Source organism: Rhamphochromis longiceps, linkage group LG6, assembly GCF_057381845.1.
Source record: "Rhamphochromis longiceps isolate RC_006_pf linkage group LG6, R_longiceps_female_GT1.1, whole genome shotgun sequence".
NCBI lineage: Eukaryota > Metazoa > Chordata > Actinopteri > Cichliformes > Cichlidae > Rhamphochromis > Rhamphochromis longiceps.
The window spans coordinates 37463109-37482240 of NC_140562.1; the positions used below are offsets into that span (position 1 = coordinate 37463109).

General features: G+C 40.4%; 2 protein-coding genes across 5 annotated transcripts in view; both read left to right on the forward strand.

Moving 5' to 3' along the window:
• The first annotated feature begins 263 nt into the window (after positions 1-263).
• as3mt (arsenite methyltransferase) lies at positions 264-6268 on the forward strand. 2 transcript variants are annotated; one of them, XM_085410570.1, is made up of 11 exons: positions 264-400; positions 728-776; positions 1722-1849; positions 1929-2079; positions 2359-2495; positions 2586-2655; positions 2773-2854; positions 2932-3063; positions 3736-3875; positions 3962-4084; positions 4928-6268. In XM_085410570.1, the coding sequence occupies exons 1-11, from the start codon at positions 384-386 to the stop codon at positions 5033-5035; spliced, it is 1137 nt and encodes a 378-aa protein (XP_085266696.1). In that variant the 5' UTR covers positions 264-383; the 3' UTR covers positions 5036-6268. The 2 variants fall into 2 exon arrangements, with proteins under 2 accessions (XP_085266696.1, XP_085266697.1); XM_085410571.1 differs by having other exon boundaries at positions 1929-2035; positions 2359-2464.
• A 642-nt stretch (positions 6269-6910) lies between these two features.
• Positions 6911-19132, forward strand: part of cnnm2b (cyclin and CBS domain divalent metal cation transport mediator 2b) — a 51410-nt gene continuing 39188 nt past the window's right edge. The window contains exon 1 of one of the 3 annotated variants that reach the window (XM_085410556.1): positions 6911-8629. In XM_085410556.1, coding sequence (XP_085266682.1) covers positions 7144-8629 — 1486 coding nt within the window. In that variant the 5' untranslated portion in view covers positions 6911-7143. The remainder of the gene's footprint in view (positions 8630-19132) is intronic. The other 2 variants (XM_085410554.1, XM_085410555.1) reach the window with 2 other exon arrangements.

Consider the following 19132-nt stretch of genomic DNA (forward strand, 5'->3'; position numbering starts at 1 on the left):
GACCACATATGGAAGGCACCTTACCATTTAACAAGAAGGCAACATTATAATATAGTATAATATTATTATATTCTGTAACTCCTAGTTTTAATTATTTATCTATTATTATTGAGCTGAATGATTGGTGGGAGTGTCCCATGCTTCCTCTTGGAAATCCCCATGAAATCGATAGCCTTGTTTCTATTAAATCAAATCAAATGCATTGAATTAATACAGCAACAATGTGAAATGCTGTCACATTGTTGCTGTTATGTTAGGCAGTGAGGCAAGTAGAGGGCGCGCTGGTAAAACAGGAAGTGAAACGCACAATGTTCGTTCAAAGTAAGGAAACTTGACAGCACACTGAGATTTTCCTTTACTTGGGAAGCGAACGTAATGTAACCATGGACCATGGAAAGAGGTAAAAACAGCCTAATCCTTGTGCATTGTCCAATTTCAAGCTGCAGCTGTTCTAAATTCAGCGAGTGACGTGTGTCAGGTTGAACCTTCACCTTTAATGTTGTTATGATACGTACACGGTTATTTTAAAGAAACAATAGTCATAAAGTGTCAAGTTAAAGACTAAAATAACTTGTGATCTTGTAATGTGACCTTACTTGTAACTAAAGCTACATCAGTTTAAGTCAGCAGAGAACTAGCAGTGACTTGGCGTAGGCTAACTTACTGACGTGTATTTGGAGGGCTAATCTGTAACTCATGTTTTCTTTTTTCTTTTCTTTTTTTAAAGTACGTGTCCAAAGGGATTCTCTGATAGCACGATTCACGTGGATGTGAAGGTAAAATAACACCAGTCGGTAGTGGGACTGCTCATGACAGAGTGTTGTTAGCCTATTTTCAGTATTTATGTAACTGTTAAAACAGATCTGGCCCCTGATGAGTAAATGATCTGTTTGTACAGATCATCTGTCATTTAAAAATAAACACATGTTAGCCGTAGTTGTGCTCATTAAGGTGTCTGTCCAGCAGTTTTGTTCCATTGCTTGTATGGTCAGTTTCCAATGCAGCCTCAGAGTCAGACAGTATCAGAATCACAATTTGTATTGACATTATAGCAATGAAACATTAAACAGGGAAATTGAGGTGCAATTACCTCAGTGCAAAAGAAGAATAGAAATTAGTGTATATATACCTATCTATCTATATATCTATGTGTGTGTGTGTGTGTGTATATATATATATATATATATATATATATATATATATATATATATATATATATATATATATATATATATATATATAAAAAAAATTTTTTTTAAATATACACACACACACACACACACACACACACACACACACACACACACACACACAATCGTTTCCATATTGTGCTTCTTCCCGTTTGCTGGTGTTAGCTTAAATACCAAGGGTAACTACAATTGTAAACATGTAAACATGAGATCATGCTGTAACAATGTAAACATTGTATATGTAAGTTGTATTGAATCTGGTTGTCCGTAATTTAGCAGTCTTCAGCATGTTGATGGCTGAGGGATAAAAGCTTAACAGACTAAGCTCCTTAGTCTATTATGTCTTTATGGCTCTGAAACGTCTGCCTGAAGGTAGATGTTCAAACAGTGCATCATCATGGTGAGATGGGTCCCAAAGGATTTTATTTATGTTGCTGAGACAACGGGCGCAAACAAACTGTTTATTTATAAATAAATAGTCTGCTTCATAATGAGGAGCTACTGTTACCAAGATTTCTTTTGTCAAAAAAGAATTATTATGGCAAGAGGCTGAAGAAAACCTCAGACCTAAAGACCAATGCCTGTGTGGCTCCAGTCCAGCCCACCCCTGACTTCATTCGCCAGGCACTGAAGAAAGTACACCCTGAAATCACTGCTAGGTTAGTGGGTTGCTGACCTCTCTGTTCTTCTAGTCACACTTCAAAATCAGTGAACCTGATATGTTTTTGTCTCCCACAGGTACTATGGCTGTGGTTTGGTTGTGCCAGAATGCTTAGAGGGCTGCAGGATACTAGATTTGGGCAGTGGAAGTGGGAGGGACTGCTATATGTTGAGTCAGCTTGTGGGTGAGAAGGGACATGTCACTGGTATTGACATGACTGATGGCCAGGTATTGAACATCCGTATCGCTGCATTGGCCTTATGATTAATCGGTGCATCCTAGCTGATGGTTAAATGATACTGAATTGAACTCAGAATATCTCCAAAACTCTATTTAAGGCTGTTAAAATCTTCTAAGTGAAGATTTTTCAACTTCTTAATTTGTAAAGACAAAACTCTGTTCTGTATGCATGCATGCCTTAAATACAACCAAAAAGTTTTGGACTTATTGAGTGATACTGATAAATTCTGATAAATACCTTTTTTTTTTTTCCTTTTTAAATTCCAGCTCGAGTTGGCCAGGACCTATGTGGACCATCATATGAAAGAGTTTGGCTACAAGAAGCCAACTATAAATTTTGTCCAAGGCTACATCGAAGCCTTGACCGAGGCAGGTCTGGAAAATGACTCGTTTGATGTAATTATGTAAGGTGTCTTACTAATCCTTTTTTGTGTGCAGTTTAACAATATATAATCATAGAATAACAGTTTTGAACATCTTCTGCTTTTGCTTAGCTCCAACTGTGTGGTGAATCTTTCTCCAGACAAGAGGCTGGTACTGACTGAAGCTTACAAAGTACTTAAGGTACGCTGCTTCTCATTTTTTAAATATTGTTATTAAATCTTCAATCATAAAACTATGAGAGCAAAGCTAAGCAAATATTTACACATTTACATACACTTTCTCATTTTTCCTCATTAGGATGGTGGTGAGCTGTACTTCAGTGACATTTACAGCAATGGAAGACTAACAGAGGAAATTAAAAATCACAAAGTGTTATGGGGTGCGTCTAATTAATATTCTACTGCCATAAATTGACAAGCACCCACCAGAATATCATAGTCTGTTTTATCTTTGCAGGTGAGTGCCTTGCTGGAGCACTCTGCTGGAAGGATCTCCTACAATTGGCTGAAAAAGTGGGCTTCAGCCCCCCACGGCTGGTTACGGCCAGTGTCATCACTGTTGACAACAAGGAACTGCAGGACATTCTTGGTTTGACAGCTTTTTTACTTGCTTGACTTTTGCATTATTTGCTTGATACAGAATTACACTCAACAGCCACTTTGTTAGGTACATCTGTTCAGCTGCTTTTTAATGCAAATATCTAGTCAGTAAATCACATGACTGCAGCTCGGTGCGCATAGGCATGTCGACATGGTCATGATGACCTGCTGAAGTTCAGACCGAGCATCAGAATGGGGGGGGGGGGGGGGGGGTGATTTAGGTAACTTTGAATGTGGCGTGGTTGTTAGTGCCAGATAAGCTGGTATGATTATTTCAGAAATTGATGATCTACTGGGATTTTCCCACACAGCCATCTTTGGAGTTTACAGAGCTCTGGAAAAGAGTAAATATCCAGTGACATTCATGTCAGTTGTACATACAGGCACAATCGACATGAATGATGCTATCAGAGAATCCTTTTGCACAAGTTCTTAAAGAAGAACATTTTATAGATTAACCCTACAAATAAACATTACTAAGTTAGCTTGCACTATTATGTCACTGCTGGTTTTCTCCTAACCTATATTTATGTAGCTACAGTTACAACTAATGTAACATTACAAGATTCCAAGTTATTTTACATTTTGAGAGCTGCTAACCTTCTTGCATGACCTGAAATTTATTAATTTTTTTAATTTCAATCTTGTGTGTTTAATACAGGTGACTTCAAGTTTGTTTCTGCCACATACCGCTTGTTTAAGGTCCCCAAGGGGAACACCAAGAACTGCAAAGTCATATATAATGGTGGCATTACAGGGGCAGAGGATAGTTTCCAGTTTGACTGTCAGTACACCTTCATGGTCTGTATATTCTGAATTAGAATATACATCAGCCTTCTACTCGCTTAAACTGTGCAAATGATTTCAGATTTGGATGTATTTTGTAGGCCAATGAAGTTGTGGAGGTGGATGGAGAGGTGGCCAACATACTGACACATTCCAGATTTGCAGAGGACTTTACTTTCCAGCCACTGGGGGGCCCCACTGGGCCCTGTGGAGTCAAACCTAAGGTCAGTGTTGTGTTTAAATTCTTGGATGTCTCTTTTACACATTAGGGGTCAGTATGTTTCTGGTATCAATTTGTGTGACACGCCCAGAGGGCAGAGCGCCTCTGTCAAACTGCGCTCACAAACACACATGCATGTGCTTCTGCATGCTGTACATTCTTGGACATTCACGTACCGCTCAAACATACATACACACATGCACAAGCACAAGGTCAAGCAGCTGTCTTGGACTCATAACCAGACTGTGGAGTCATGCTGGGGAACCTTGAACAAGAAGGAATGTTCTACACTCAGCTAATAGAATACCATTTCATCAGGGCTTGCAATCATTTTATGCACATACACCTCTAATAGCACCGCTTTACATTTTTTTAAAAATGAGTTCTCTAACTTGTTAACCGCTCATTAAAGATTTTTTTTTCTCTTCTGATATGAGAAATAGAAGTAAATTAAAATGGTAAAGGCTTATCAAAATCCACCTCATTATTAACAGTTTGGACAGTGTGAAGTCTCGTCTGGAAGAGTTTTCTGTAATCACTACAGCAGTGTGCTGATAATAGTAATAAAAAAGCCTTTGGTCTTATTCATGGAAAGAACAGCTGCTTTGAAATTGTGACTTAATGAACAAACAGTAACTGATAAAGGAAGCACAGGGCCATAACAAGACTCTGTGTAGAGGAGCCGGTGTTCTGTTATAATGTACCGTAATAGTACCTGGATTCACTTCTTCAATTTTGTGACCTTGCTTACAGTGATTTGGGATGAAACACAAATGTTACATGATACATTCTTGTAACTGGGTGCTTGTTCTTTTAATGCTTCTGCTTGGCTGAATTATTCATACAGGCTGGCATTGAGGACCCTTTTGAGCTGGCCCTGAAGTTGGGTGTGCAAGGCCCTGCATCAGCCACTGGGGGATGCTGCAGCACACAGTCTGCTGGCTGCTGCAAATGATGGTGGGAAGAGCACAAAGAAACAGGCTCAGCTTCCTGCCTACCAATAATGTCTACATGTTTGGTGAACTTCCATGAGTATTAATTAATTCATTTTAATTAAACATAATCATGTTCCTCATATATGACCTCACAACTTCATTACATCGATAAACAATAAACACCTTGTGGGTAGATCATAATTTAATAGATACTGGTTGCTCAAACAACTTCACCCACCCAGTGTATAATGGAGACATCTCAGCTGGTCAAGTTTTAGTTTCACTTTGGAACACCCTGCATTGCAATTACACAAAGCCACCATTTGCTTCACATACTGAATGACTATGTGAAGGACTACAAGTGTATGGCCTGCAGAGAAATGAGTTCTGCTGATGACTTTAAAATGTTTTATTGTGTAATCAAAGTGTTTGTATTTGAAGTTGCTTCAAGTGCATATGAGCCAATTTAAGGAGCCAGCATATGATTTAGGACCATAAGGAAAAGAAATCTCACATCAAATAATTTTAGTTTGTCTTATCAGAGTGAGGTGGTTGTTAAATTGTACCAACTATTTTTTAAATTAAGGTTAGGGTGGTTTATTTTGCTATAATGTCAAAGAAAATAGTTAAAATTGAAGAGATCTGCTCCCTGCTTCTAGTTTTCAGCGGTACTATCCATTGGTTTTGACTGAACTGTTGTTGAATCAAGGGTGATTAGAAGCCACATAACATTTTTGAAGTCTGACACTGGTCCACAGGCCACATGTTGAGTACCTAGGCTATAAATTATCTTGCGCAAACAAGATAACAATATCACTTTGAGGGATTTAAGGGTTCTGCAAGTGCTCCCAGTTAATATTTTATGAAAGGATTAAATATGGTAACAATTCATTAACATAATTATATTGTATAGATAAAAGGAAAACTTTAGTAAGGTAAAATAAAAATGCAACAAATTTAAAACCTTTTAACAACCATGAGCAGTATTAAGAAGAGCAACTTCTTCATTTGTGCCTCATTTTGTCATATGCCTGCTTAGTCTAATTATTTTTTTACCCATAAAACTGACATTGTTTATTCACACAATACTTTTTACTTCCCTTAAAACCTGTGTTTTAGTAAATCGGTGCTTAATTGTTTTGCAGACTGGCTTTAAGATATGCTTCAACAAAAGTGTACAAATTATTTCTCATTATTGTGATGGTTATGTGTTATTTCTGATAAAACACAATAAATATTAATTAATGAAATGACTCTTCTATTTTCATCTTTGCTCCTATGATGTAGTGCATTATTTCTAAAGGTACAAATGCACATTTGTATTTGGGAAAAGCTTTGGTTAAGGGGACCAGTTCAAGACATGGTGGTCAGGATCTCTCGCTTTAGTTTCATTTTAAGTTTAAAGGGGGAAAAGATAAATAGTCTAATAAGAGATAATTGTATTAAAGAAATTGTTTTTTGTATTACACATCTCAATGACGTATATGTATATGTGTTTAATGGTTTTGACAACTTTAACCTCTTCAAGTTAGTCAGTCTAAGAACATATTACTGTCCACTGTAATACCTGTCATTAAAATGAGACATGATATAGATAGTGCTTCGGAGTTTCAGCATGCAGTATGATGCAATGCGATAGGAGGAAAACAAATTAACATGTCCCAACCTTTGATAGTCTATATAGATAAAACATGTTGTAGTATTTATTTTAGTTAACCTTTAATCTTTGCACGTGCCTTTTTTAAACATTTAGACCGGGTATTGTGGTTGTCTTTTCTAGCATGATATGTTTTAAGAAGTCACGAGTAAAGTCCTATCTGTCTCCTAACATGAGGTGCACTTGTTTTGGAATTTGATTCGTCAAGGAGGCTGCGGACGCCCCGCCTCCCGGCCAGCGGAACCTCCCGATTGGTCGTCGCCGTCGCCTGTATCGGGGACACCAGGGGAGGCACGAGTTGGCCCGTAAGCCTGCGCTCGCGAGTCATCAGTGTCGGACACGTAGTGGGAACGAGCAGGTCCCGATGCACAAGTCACGGCAACCCTGGGCGGAGATGAAGGCGGACTCCGACTGGCTCTGATTTTTAAAAGCCCTTTTCATTCAGGAGGTTGGTTGCCAGTTGTTATCAATATGGCAGAACCGTTATCCCAAGCACCCACCGCTGCAAAAATGGCGTCACTTAACCGGGTCCGAGCTTTGGCGATGATTTTCTTAACTGTCACTGGCTGCTGTGTCACCCCGACAAGTGGCAAGGAAGGGTCCGAGGAGACCGTCATCATAGGGCTCCGACTGGAGGACACGGACGACATTTCCTTCATGGATAAGGGCTACCTGCGGGTGAGTGAGCGCTCTCGGGTAAAATTAAGAGTGTACGGGCAGAACATCAACAACGAGACCTGGTCCAAAATTGCTTTCACGGAACATGAGCGGAGCCGGGTGATTGGGAGCATTGACAGCTCCTCGGGGGATAACCAGAGCCAGGAGGACTCGTCCGGCTTGCACCCCTGTGGTTTTAGGACTTCGGATATAATGATATTGCCCTACATCATCCTGAATCGAAAGACATCCGGTATAGTTGAAATTGAGGTCAAACCTTTGCGAAAGACGGAGAGGAGTAAAACGTATTACCTTTGCATCGCCACCTCGACACCAGCCGTGGCCGGGATGCACGACCCGCGGACGGAGAACACCTGGATCTACCACGATGGGGATGACACCAAAGTGATAGTGGTGGAGGAGAAAAAGTTTCTGCTGCCTTTCTGGCTCCAGGTCATCTTCATCTCCATGTTGCTTTGCCTGTCCGGTATGTTCAGCGGGCTGAACCTGGGGCTCATGGCTCTGGACCCCATGGAACTCCAGATAGTGCAGAACTGCGGCACGGAAAGGGAGAAGAATTACGCCAAAAAAATAGAGCCGGTCAGGAGCCAAGGGAATTATTTGCTATGCTCTCTTCTGCTCGGGAACGTGTTAGTGAACACCACGCTAACCATCTTGCTGGATGATATCGCCGGTTCGGGCTTGATTGCTGTTGTCATGTCCACCATCGGTATAGTCATTTTTGGGGAAATTGTGCCACAGGCCATCTGCTCCAGGCACGGCCTCGCTGTGGGAGCCAACACCATATTCCTCACCAAGTTCTTCATGCTGCTTACCTTCCCTGCGTCCTACCCAGTCAGTAAGCTGCTGGACTACCTGCTCGGACAGGAGATAGGAACCGTGTACAACAGAGAGAAGCTTCTGGAGATGCTGCGCGTCACGGACCCCTACAACGATCTGGTGAAAGAGGAGCTGAACATCATCCAGGGCGCGCTGGAGCTCAGGACTAAGACTGTAGAGGACGTGATGACGCCGCTGAGGGATTGCTTCATGATTCCTGGGGATGCAACGCTGGACTTCAATACCATGTCCGAGATAATGAAGAGCGGCTACACGCGCATCCCCGTTTTCGAGGGCGAGAGGTCCAATATAGTGGATCTGCTCTTGGTCAAGGACCTGGCCTTCGTGGACCCGGATGATTGCACTCCGCTCAAAACCATCACAAAGTTTTACAGCCACCCGTTGCATTTTGTGTTCAATGACACCAAGCTTGACGCAATGCTGGAGGAGTTTAAAAAAGGTAAGAGAGTTTTGCAACAACCTTTGACACCTGGAATGTGTTAAAGGTTGATGTCTGTTCTAGGCAGGTCTTTCACATGACCACTCTCTTTGTTGGATAAGGCAAGGTAGATACATGAGTTATGTAATCGTTTATGATGCAAGGAGTCACTGAGTGCATGTGGTGTATCTATAGGTCAAATGTCTAAAATCAGATATTGAGCAATAAAAAGAAGGAAGAGGAATTCCTCAATAATTTCTTGTACTGAAGGAAAAAGAGATGAGGGAGGTAGCAGCAAAGGTTCTTTCCCCCTCAGACAACACTGAATCTGCCACAGGTGTAGATGCCACATCTTCACAGGTCACTTCCTGTAAAGTGGAGAAGCAGGTGGCCTTATCATTCTCCATCACTTCCATTAAGTGTTAATGTTCACACTCTCTCTCTCTCCTCCTGCTTTTCCTCCTCATGCCTTGCCCTCCTCCTATTCAACCCTTTTCACACTTTCCCATTCCTTTCATCTCTTGCTCTCTCTCATTTGTAAATGCATTAGGACATGTGGGAATAGTGCAACAGCAGCACTGAGGTTATCAGGTGGGGGCATCTTGTTTGAGAACCTGCTTAAATCCCTGTCTGCCTCTCATGCGCTTGCTTCAGAGTGATGGTGGCGATAACTCTTTTTTTGTCCAATCCTGGAATGCAGTCGTGTGGATAATGAATAACAACCTCTAACACCCTCAAGCCCCCCGTGTGCTGTGTGTATTTGTATGCGCATGGTGTTTGAGAAAGATGTTTACCTCACCCACGGTTTATCTGATGTTTTGCATAGCCAACCCCCTCACTGTTGTTGCTTCTGACTAAGTTATTCCTGGAAAGGGTTTGTAGATTTGGTGCTGGACTGGACTGATGCATATACAGACACACCTGTCAGCAGCTGATTTATGAACTCTTAAAACTAGGGGGAAAAAACATGACTGTTGTGCGCTTATTAGAATATTCGCTTCACTTTAAGAGGATTAATTGGGAGGAAAAACAGAACAAATCAGTGAGCTCCATTACCAGAAATTAGGTGTAGTTCCTCTGCCAAATTAGCATTACATAATATACTATTTGGGGATGGGGGTGTTTGTTTATTTATTTTCATTACAGCTGACTAGTCACAGACATGCACCAGTTTTCTGAGTCAACAGAGAAAGTTCACCATCCTGTTATTTTATCAGAATACTAAGATCAGCAAATGTTTGCAATTTCTTTTTATTATTACATATCTCTGTTGTGATTGTAGTAGACATCTGATGACTAAGATTTTGTGTGTTACAACCATTTAGTGAATATTTGAATGTGTGTGTGTGTGTGTGTGTGTGTGTGTGTGTGTGTGTGTGTGTGTGTGTGTGTGTGTGTGTGTGTGTGTGTGTGCTACACAATGGCGCTGAATCCACAAGTCACTTCATTGATAAGTAATATTGCAGAACATTAACTGGGAACTGTTTTGGTGGAGATATCATCTGAATTTCAGGAGTGGGAACACTCCTACCTTCACGCCCCCTCCGGCCTCAGCCTATAAAAGCCCCCCTCCTCCAATACCTGCTGTTCTCATTTTCACGCCCCACCCTTCCCCCTCATTTTTCCCTCTCTTCTCCTCTCTTCCTTTCCTTCATTCATTTCTCGTTAGTACATGGGGATCTGCCCGGCCCGAGAGCCGTCGCCAGTCCCCTTCGAGGCCTTCCCCAAACCGCAGCACCAGTCACACTTCCTCATCCCTCATCGCCCATCGTTACCGAGGATGTGGTCCCTGCTAGTGAAAAGAAAATAATTGGGTTGTTGATTCATTAGTCACCATATTTCAGTGACACAGAAACTTGTGTGAAGTTTTTATTTTTGTAAGGTAGCAACATTTTAGAATAAAATAGAATAATCCTTTAATTGTCCCACAAGGGGAAATTTGGTTGTAACAGCAGCCAAAAAGACACATATACAAACAAACAGTACACAGGACACAGAACAGAAACATACACAATTTTTCTTACATATTTACTTTTACATTTTCTTCTTAAGGAAGGAAAATGTGCCTTGCTCTGATGGAGATTTAGTAATTAATAATTACACTCCTGCACAATTTGTTTCGACAAAAAAACAATAAACTAAGACAAACCGTTTTCTACTCTTTTTAATTAGATGCATATTTTTCTATCTATCCACTTTCTTAACTCCTTATCCAGTTCAGGGCCATGCTAGCCTGGAGCTTATCCCAACTGTCATAGGATAAGAGGTGGGGTACAACCTTGACTGGTCACCCATCTATCACAGAGAGAAAAGGACAGCCGCTTATGCTTCCAGGCAATTTAGAATCACTAATTAGCCTAATGAGAATGGAGCGATCCCACACAGGCGCAGGGACAACATCCACATACCAAACAAATAAAGATGCCAGGCAGCTGACAGTCTCAAATCCAGGGCCCTTTTGCTATGAGGCGATATTCATAACCACTGCACCACTGTTCCACTCGTGCTTAGTTTGCTTTAGAGTCATTCCTCAGTTTGTGCACAAGCTGCAGATGTGGTCGGAGTTTAAAACATCTGCATGCACCTCATTAAATATCCCGGGGCATCGGTTCATGTTCCGTCCTCAGCATCCAAACACTTGCTACATACCTAACACTGAGTTTATGTTTAAATAAAAGCTGCTGCCTAAGCAGCCGTGACATACTTTGGTTTGAAATACTTAAAAAGAGACAATTAATAAAATAATGTGAAGTTTTTCTCTGTAGAAGTATTTTGCCCGTTAGCAGAGAGAGTGTCTTGTTGCATAATGATGCTTTAAATAATTCAGCTCCATTCATCTCAGATATGTTTGTAAATGGGTAACCGGGTGTATCTGTTTGCAGTAGTTAGTTGCAATTTGTGAATTCTGTTCACATACTCCCACTAAAAGACGCATACATTAAGTTTTCGCATCATTACACCTGCATACTTAATCATAAACACTCAGCTCTGGAGGGTATAGCGTCTGTGCTGCTGGCAGTGCACCAGAGGGGAATTCAAGGGAGGCAAGTCATAAGCAACTGCTGTGGGGAGGCCTGCGGGGTCAAAGTTTCCCGTCAATCTGGCTCTGTTCACAGCACACACTCAGTTCAAAGTGCTTTGTATTGTAAGTCATTGTTAATTAATTTGATGCCGCTTGCGGAGCTGCATAGTCGTTTGGAGTCGGTTACAAAAAAAAAAAGAAACAGTCCCAAAACATGCTGCTCACGGTAGAGACTGTGTTAGAGCATCGGATCAGAACTTTTTTCATAAGTTGGTTCCTCTTCACAGTTGTGGATTTGTAAGAGAGGATTTCAGACTGTGCAGCATTACATAATTCACCGTGATGCTGATTCTACTCTTTGTTAAGGTTTAAAAAGATTCTCAGAAGTGCTCATTTTACTTGAAATATAGAGAAGCCACCATAATCAACGTGCCCCTGCTTATGTTTTACCCAGCTCCATCGAGGTCCTAGGTCAAGGGTTACAGTGAGATTCATACAGGAGGTGTTTAATGCAGGCAGACACACTTCTGGAAACTTCTGACCCTTCATTAATTGCTCTCCATCTGCGACTGCAACAATTACTGTCATCTGGGGGTTTCTTGTCAAGCTGCAGCTTTACCCGTTAATGAGTGGGTCAGTGAGTGCCTTTTGGGACAAAACCAAGTAGCTGGGGCAAAAACAGGAATTTAGCTGCCCTTCTGGCTTCCAGTTATGTGCGATATTCCTGAAAGTGCAAGTTAGTCACCCCTTCACATACAGTGTTCCAAGCTTTTTGAGAGGAGGAATGGATTTACCGTAGGCATGAGAGCTCAAATCAGGTTGCACACATGTTCCTCTACACCACTCTGCTTTCTGATTCTGGGGAAGCCGGGCCACTCGTGCAGCATCAGATGCACGGGCACTTAGAGTCAGTTTATCTTATCTCCTATTTTCAAATCGCGTGTGTGATTGATGCGGTTATTCTCCTGCGTGCTGGTGATAAATATGTTATTTCACGTGCATACTGTTTAGTCATGCCTACAAGCTATTATGCCACATTCTTCTTTCAAAGCACAGCACTCATCTGCAAACCTTTTCTGCTGTTAAATGAAAAGTTCATTCCACCGTGGTCTTTTCAATTCAACCACTGTTTCCTAGCCCAGACTGCACTGTATTCTTCACTATTTTAGAGTAAAAGTCCCCAGTGTAAAAGAACCTACATGAGAACTGGCACGACTTGAACTAGTTCCCTAATTGCTGCAATATAGGCCAATCTATGCTTAATTCAGATTCAGCAGCCTTGCAGGCTCTTTGCTTAGGACTTTGTCTTAAAGTGAAACTCATTTTTTCTCTTTTGGGCCTTGTTGAAATACTGACAGCAGTTTGTGTGTGTTGCGTTTTTTTAATGTTTTTATTCTTTCTGGGGGTTTGTGTGGAGCATGTCATAGCAAATGTCTAAAAAGCGTGATGGATTGTTTGCCTGGTAACCCTCGGTTTTTAACGCTGCATCAAGTGTTGGGATTAAATGACATCATGTTGGTAAGAACACTTAATGTTTCCTGATGAGGGACACCCCTTTGAACTCAGCGTGACTTCTTCTGCCAGCCGCTCACTTTATCAGAACTAATTACCTCGAATCAAAGGTTGTCTGCATTTCACTATACTTGGTATTACAGAAGACGGCATCGGCTGCAGATTTTCTCTCGAGTGGAATGTAATATCATTTAAAAAAAACCCAACACTCTGCATTTATTTATTATTTAAACACTTATCTTTTTATAATCATATCACTTGTGATTTCTGCTTATTTGTTCAGGCACCTGTCTGCATGGTTTATAAGAACAAAAATGATTCACTTGTAAACATATTCCTCTGTTTCTGCAGCCCTTTTAGGAGGTCTTTGAGAAAGAAGCCAGAAAACCTCTGTTGTAGTAACCTGTTGTTTGGTAACTTCTTGTCTGTGACTAAGTTTAAAGGCCCACACAAGTTGTTAATGCGTGTTTTAGCCCGTTTACTAAAAGCGATGAATAACTCACTGCCGCCAGATTTTCTGGCTCTGGGCGTAGTTTTGGAGAAGCCTGTTGAAAGCGCATTATGTAATCCGTCACGATGAAATTTTCATTGCTTTTCTTTGTATTAAGACAACACCTGACAAAGGATTTTTCTAGTTCACTAGTTGCCGTTAATTCATGCGGTTAGTTCACTTATTGTTGCTGATTGAACCAGACAAGTCATTTATTAACTTAATCATTTGGGAATACCAGAAAATTGTTTGAGTTTTTGAGAAAGTAGAGTTTATATATAGTAAGCACAGTACTACATTATGGAGAATTATTTAATAACTACCCTTTAAAGGCCACGTGCTGACAACACCTGAAAAAGCATTGGTAATCTTCATGTGTTGAGGTAACCAGCATGATTATCTAATGTGAGAGAGACTGACCAGGCCCACTGAAATCTTACATGTATATACTTACATGTTTTACATGATAAGCTGTCTTTGAGGTTAATGAATAAAGTGCAAAAGTACTCACATCATCTTTTCAGGGATATCATTTATGGTCTCAAAATGATCACAGACTTGAATAAAGAGTTGATGTAAAGAAAAATGTCTATCTGTGGCTGATCTGTGGTCATATGAGCTGGTATACTGTACTGCTTAAAGCCTTGATTATACCAAGTTGTGGACATAGACATGGACAGCTGGAGACACCATGGCTGAGTAGCTATTCCTATTATACTTATAATACTTATCCTATTATACTTACTTAAAGGTGTGCATGCATAACAGTTGATGGCTTAGATAAGACACACAAAAAACCAGACAGGGATTCGGACATCTGCACAGATCCTAGCGCAGACTGTCCAGTGAGGAAATTATTGTCTGTCATATCCCAACAGACCCTAACAGACTTGAGTGTGTTACATTAACACATTCTGAACTATTGTGGAACAGATCCTCTCCCTTAATTCCACATTGTGTTCACCAGCAATTTGCGCAGATCATATGCTTTCAGGTGCTGGAAAAACATTTTTTAAAAATGGTAAACAATGGCATTAAGACTCCTTACTGAAAAAAGCTGAGGATGGAAATGCTGTAGAAAGAACAGAACTAGAAAGCATTCACTAGAAAGTACTTTGTGTATATATGTACAATGGAGTGCAGAGATGCAGAACTGGATGATACGAGAAGAGAAGCTACGTGTGAGTAAATGCATCCACCATCTCATGGATTACTGGCCACCTGGCAGACAGGTCACAGTATGTGAGACTGAGCGGTGCTCTGTCTGATTTGTCGATGTGTACTAAAGCAGCTGTGCAGAAAGGTCTCTGTCCTGTCTCCATTGCTGTTCACATTGTACACCTGCAGTTCATGGCAGATATAGAGATGCTGTAACAGTTCTGTAGTTGTTGGATGTTTATGTGGCAGAAGGAGGAGGGCAAAGAACTAGTTGATGATTTTTGTGTAACTGTCTGGAAGGAACTGTCTGCTTCTTAATGTGAATAAGACCAGAAAGATGGTTATTGACTTCAGAAGGAAGAGAATGGCTTCATGACCTGTGTCTATCATGGGACAGGATACTGACGTAGTACAGATGTATAAGTACCTGGGCTGAACTGGAGGCTATATACTAAAAGGGAATGAGCAGACTTTAGTTCCTAAGGAAGCTGAGAGCCTTCAATCTGTCAATCAAAACAAAGGTGATTTTTTTTTTTATCAGTTAATTGTGGTGAGCACGGTGGACTTTGCTGTGGTTTGCTGGGAAATCATCATCAGGTGGTGACACCAACAGAACAAACTGATTAGTAAGGCCGGCTCTATTACTGGCTGCAAATTGGAACTTGTGGAGCTGGTGTAGCGAGGAGGTCACTGTTATCCATCATGGATAATCCTGACCACCCTCTGCACCACTTAAACTCTGTAATACACTATATTTGTCTGGCAGAGAGGCATGTCCCATATATTATTATCATTATTATAGATCCCCTTCCTGTGTTTTTGTCAGTGCCCCTGTCTCTAAATAATGTATCAAAGCAAGTCTGACTACATCTTCCCCTACCCTTCTCTGATAAATCAACCCAACACTCGTCTCCATCTGCTCCACCATGCCTATTTAAACTCATCCACCGTCACTACCTCTCCTAATCGCATCCTCACTATTATATCGGTCTCCCTCTCATTCAAACTTGTGTATTCTGACTTTCATTCCTCTTCTCTCCACCTTTGCAGACTCTCTTCCGCCTGCTCCCTACTCCAACTATAGATCGCAGTGTTGTCTGCAAACATCATAATCTACAAAGTTTTTTTCCTGACGTCATCTATAAATCTCTTCATCACCATTGCAAACAAGAAGGGGCCCAGAGCCGATCTTTGATGTAATGCTACTCCGCCTTTCACTCGAACCCATCTGTCACTCCTACTGCACACCTCACCACTCTCTTGCTGTCCTCATACATGTCCTGCTCCACACTCACGTACTTCTCAGCCGCTCCTGACTTCCTTATGCAGTACCACAGTTCCTCTCTTGGCACGCTGTGATAGAGCAGGGCGATATGGCCAAAAATATTTATCACGATATATATTTGAAAATTTGCGATAACGATATAACCGACGATATAATTGATGCGAGACAAAATACAACTCCACAACATTACTAGCGCAAAAAGACAACCTTCCATTTATTTTCACTTAAACAAGAAGCTGGTTTTTATGTACATTAAAGCTTTATAAAAATGTAACAGTGCAAATGCAAATTCCTTGCTGAAAGTTTAACCAAAAGGCATTTCCAGTAGAAATGGGCTGACATATCCTGAGCATAACCATGTATAATATCCACTGAAGTTAAAAAGAGGTGCTTTGCAACATTAAACTGCAGTGTGCAGTACGCATTTTTCGGACCATAAGGTGCACGGGATTATAAGGCACATTAAGCGAAACAAAGCAGTCAGATAAATCAAACTTTATTAAACTCATTCTTCTTGCTTCCTCCACTTCTGTACCATTGATTCATTAATGTTGAATTCTCTGGCAGCTGCTCTATTCCCATGTTGTTGCAGTATATTAATGACTAACCTCGTATTGTGGATGGATTATCTCAGTTGTTCTCCTGACTGAAGTTTGGTCCGTTTACAGCATCCTGCCATGCGATTGCATTTGTCTCTAACCATGAAGAACCTTCACGTTAACTTTTATAAGTGGAAAAGTGTTAGTGTTCGTCCTCCAGCTTCACTGTTTATGTTATGCTAACATAGCTGTGTCGCTAGCGATCACGTAGCACATCATTATATACCAGCTAGCCCAACTTCAGTAACCCTACAAACGTCACTGCTGTTTAGTTTCCTGTCTTCATTTATGTTGGAAGTGATAGCAGAGCTGTACGTTTGATTTTTTTCAGAAATCTCTCCGTCAGAACATGCTATATCATGCTTAGGTAACTAGCGAAACTAGCGAGCTAACTTCCGCTAGCTTCCTGCTAACTTCTAACTCCGTTAAATGTAATAACTTTTGTTTTCATGGATGCCTGGAAGTTAAACTTTATAGTTACACCTGGTAAAGCAGCAATGCTGATCGTTTTATTAAAGATGAAAGAATTTAGACAGTTTTTAACTCTAAGTGATGCTGCAGTGTTGTTTGACCTGAATGTATACGGAGTTTAGGACCCAGATTACTCCCAGATTTAAGAGCATCTTAGTCCAACAAATACGACAATAACAACGGCCGCTTGCATGTTCTGCAAAAAAATGTGCTTTGTTGTGTATCTGACGGACAAACACCAAACCAGTTCCACATCACGGAAGTTGCACCATTTTTACAAACCAATTCTGGTTCATCTGTTTCACTCAACAATCGGCCATGTGCGTATGAAAACAAAGGCACTGCGCATGCGCGTTTTACTCCCATTCTATCGCGATATTTCATTTTCCTATCGTTGCCTAACATTATACCGGTATTACCGTGAACGGTATAATATGGCCCAGCCCTACGCTGTGATATGCTTTCTCTAGATCCACAAAGACACAGTGCTCCTCCTGGCCTCCTCTAATAGCAAACATCACATTTGTTGGCTGAAGAAAAACATTTGATTAAAAACCAAACAAACTGACATTTTCTATTAGCATTGCTTATACTTGCTCGTTGTTTGAGTTTGATTTTTCATAACTGTTTAGGCTCCAGGGTAACACAATTGTGAAAAAGAAATGAAGATGATGTAATGGTTAGTACATTTTGTAATGCAAATTTAAAGACTTTGTAAGTTCATTTTCATAAACTCATTAAATGGATGAAAACCAGCTGTAGCCAAAATCTCACTTATTGTAATTCCCAAGCAGTGAAGTCAAGTTGGTTAGTTACTTGTGACATCCACGAATGCAGAAATGTAGAATTTCTGTCAATTCAGAATAAAAGTTGGTGTGAGACTGTGCAGTAAATGTAATTAATACTGATCGTTCCAAAAAGCTGATGTATTAGCAATTTGTGCTCAAATGTTCAGTTCAATTCAATTTTATATACAGCGCCAAATCACAACAACAGTCACCTAAAGGTGTTTAGCGTTGTTTTTTGTGTCTGTTGTTTGAATTTGTTGTCATTCACCAGTCAACTCTGTGCACATTTGTGTGAAAAATCCGAGCTGGCCATGCTATGACCCGCCAACAATGCCAGGGTACAGAAATTCAGTGATTTTTCTTTTTTTTTTTTTTTTTAATCTTTGACATTAATCTACTGCTAGTAAACAAGTCTAAACCCTGTTTGCAAGCTGTAAAAAATTGTTGACGTTGCTCAAGTCTGTTTCTGCTTTATTGCCCAATTTAATTTATTAGACAAGTAATCAAAAACTAAATGCATTTCAATTACAGTAACTACAATAAGCTACATTGATGATGAAGAATAAAAACATTTATTCTTCATCATCAATGAAGAATAAATTCATTACAGGTTAACTAGTAATCTGTAACTTATTACAAAAAAACCAAACTTTTCCCAACAATGAATGGATGCACTGTTGACCTTTGCTGATTTTGATATTGACTGGGTTAAACTCTTGAGTTTGTTGCGTTACAAGACTAGTTTTTGAATTGCCCCACATTCTTCAGATTCTGGTACAACGTGGAGTAGGCTTTTAAGACCCGATTAGTACAACAGTTAAGGAGTGTCAATCTAGCCGCAGTGCATTACCAAAGCCTGTCTGATCTGGCATTATGACTTTTCTTTACATTTATTTTCTTCCTGGAAAATAAATGTAAAGTAGGTTTCCTGGAAGTTTTGCAGATTTTTCGTTGACTGTAATGTATTCTGATGTCAAAATTAAGATTTTGGGTGTGATCCAGTCTCTATTCACGTAGGCTGTGGTATTAAGCAGTACTGCTGGCCTACAACTCCTGCAAACAAACAACTATGTCAGCTTCAGCTTGCTATATTTGGAAGTAGCACCACCAAAATGCATTAGCCTCCAAATTTGACCTGTGCACAGCCATCCAAAGATATAGTAGAAATGAGACTGCACTACTATCCAAAAGGGGTTAAA

What these genes read in the sequence shown, in the direction of transcription:
- as3mt (XM_085410570.1), top strand. An exon ending in AAGCTTACAAAGTACTTAAG is followed by an intron (nt 2,656 to 2,772) that starts GTACGCTGCTTC and finishes TTTCCTCATTAG; the next exon opens with GATGGTGGTGAGCTGTACTT. An exon ending in AAATCACAAAGTGTTATGGG is followed by an intron (nt 2,855 to 2,931) that starts GTGCGTCTAATT and finishes TTATCTTTGCAG; the next exon opens with GTGAGTGCCTTGCTGGAGCA.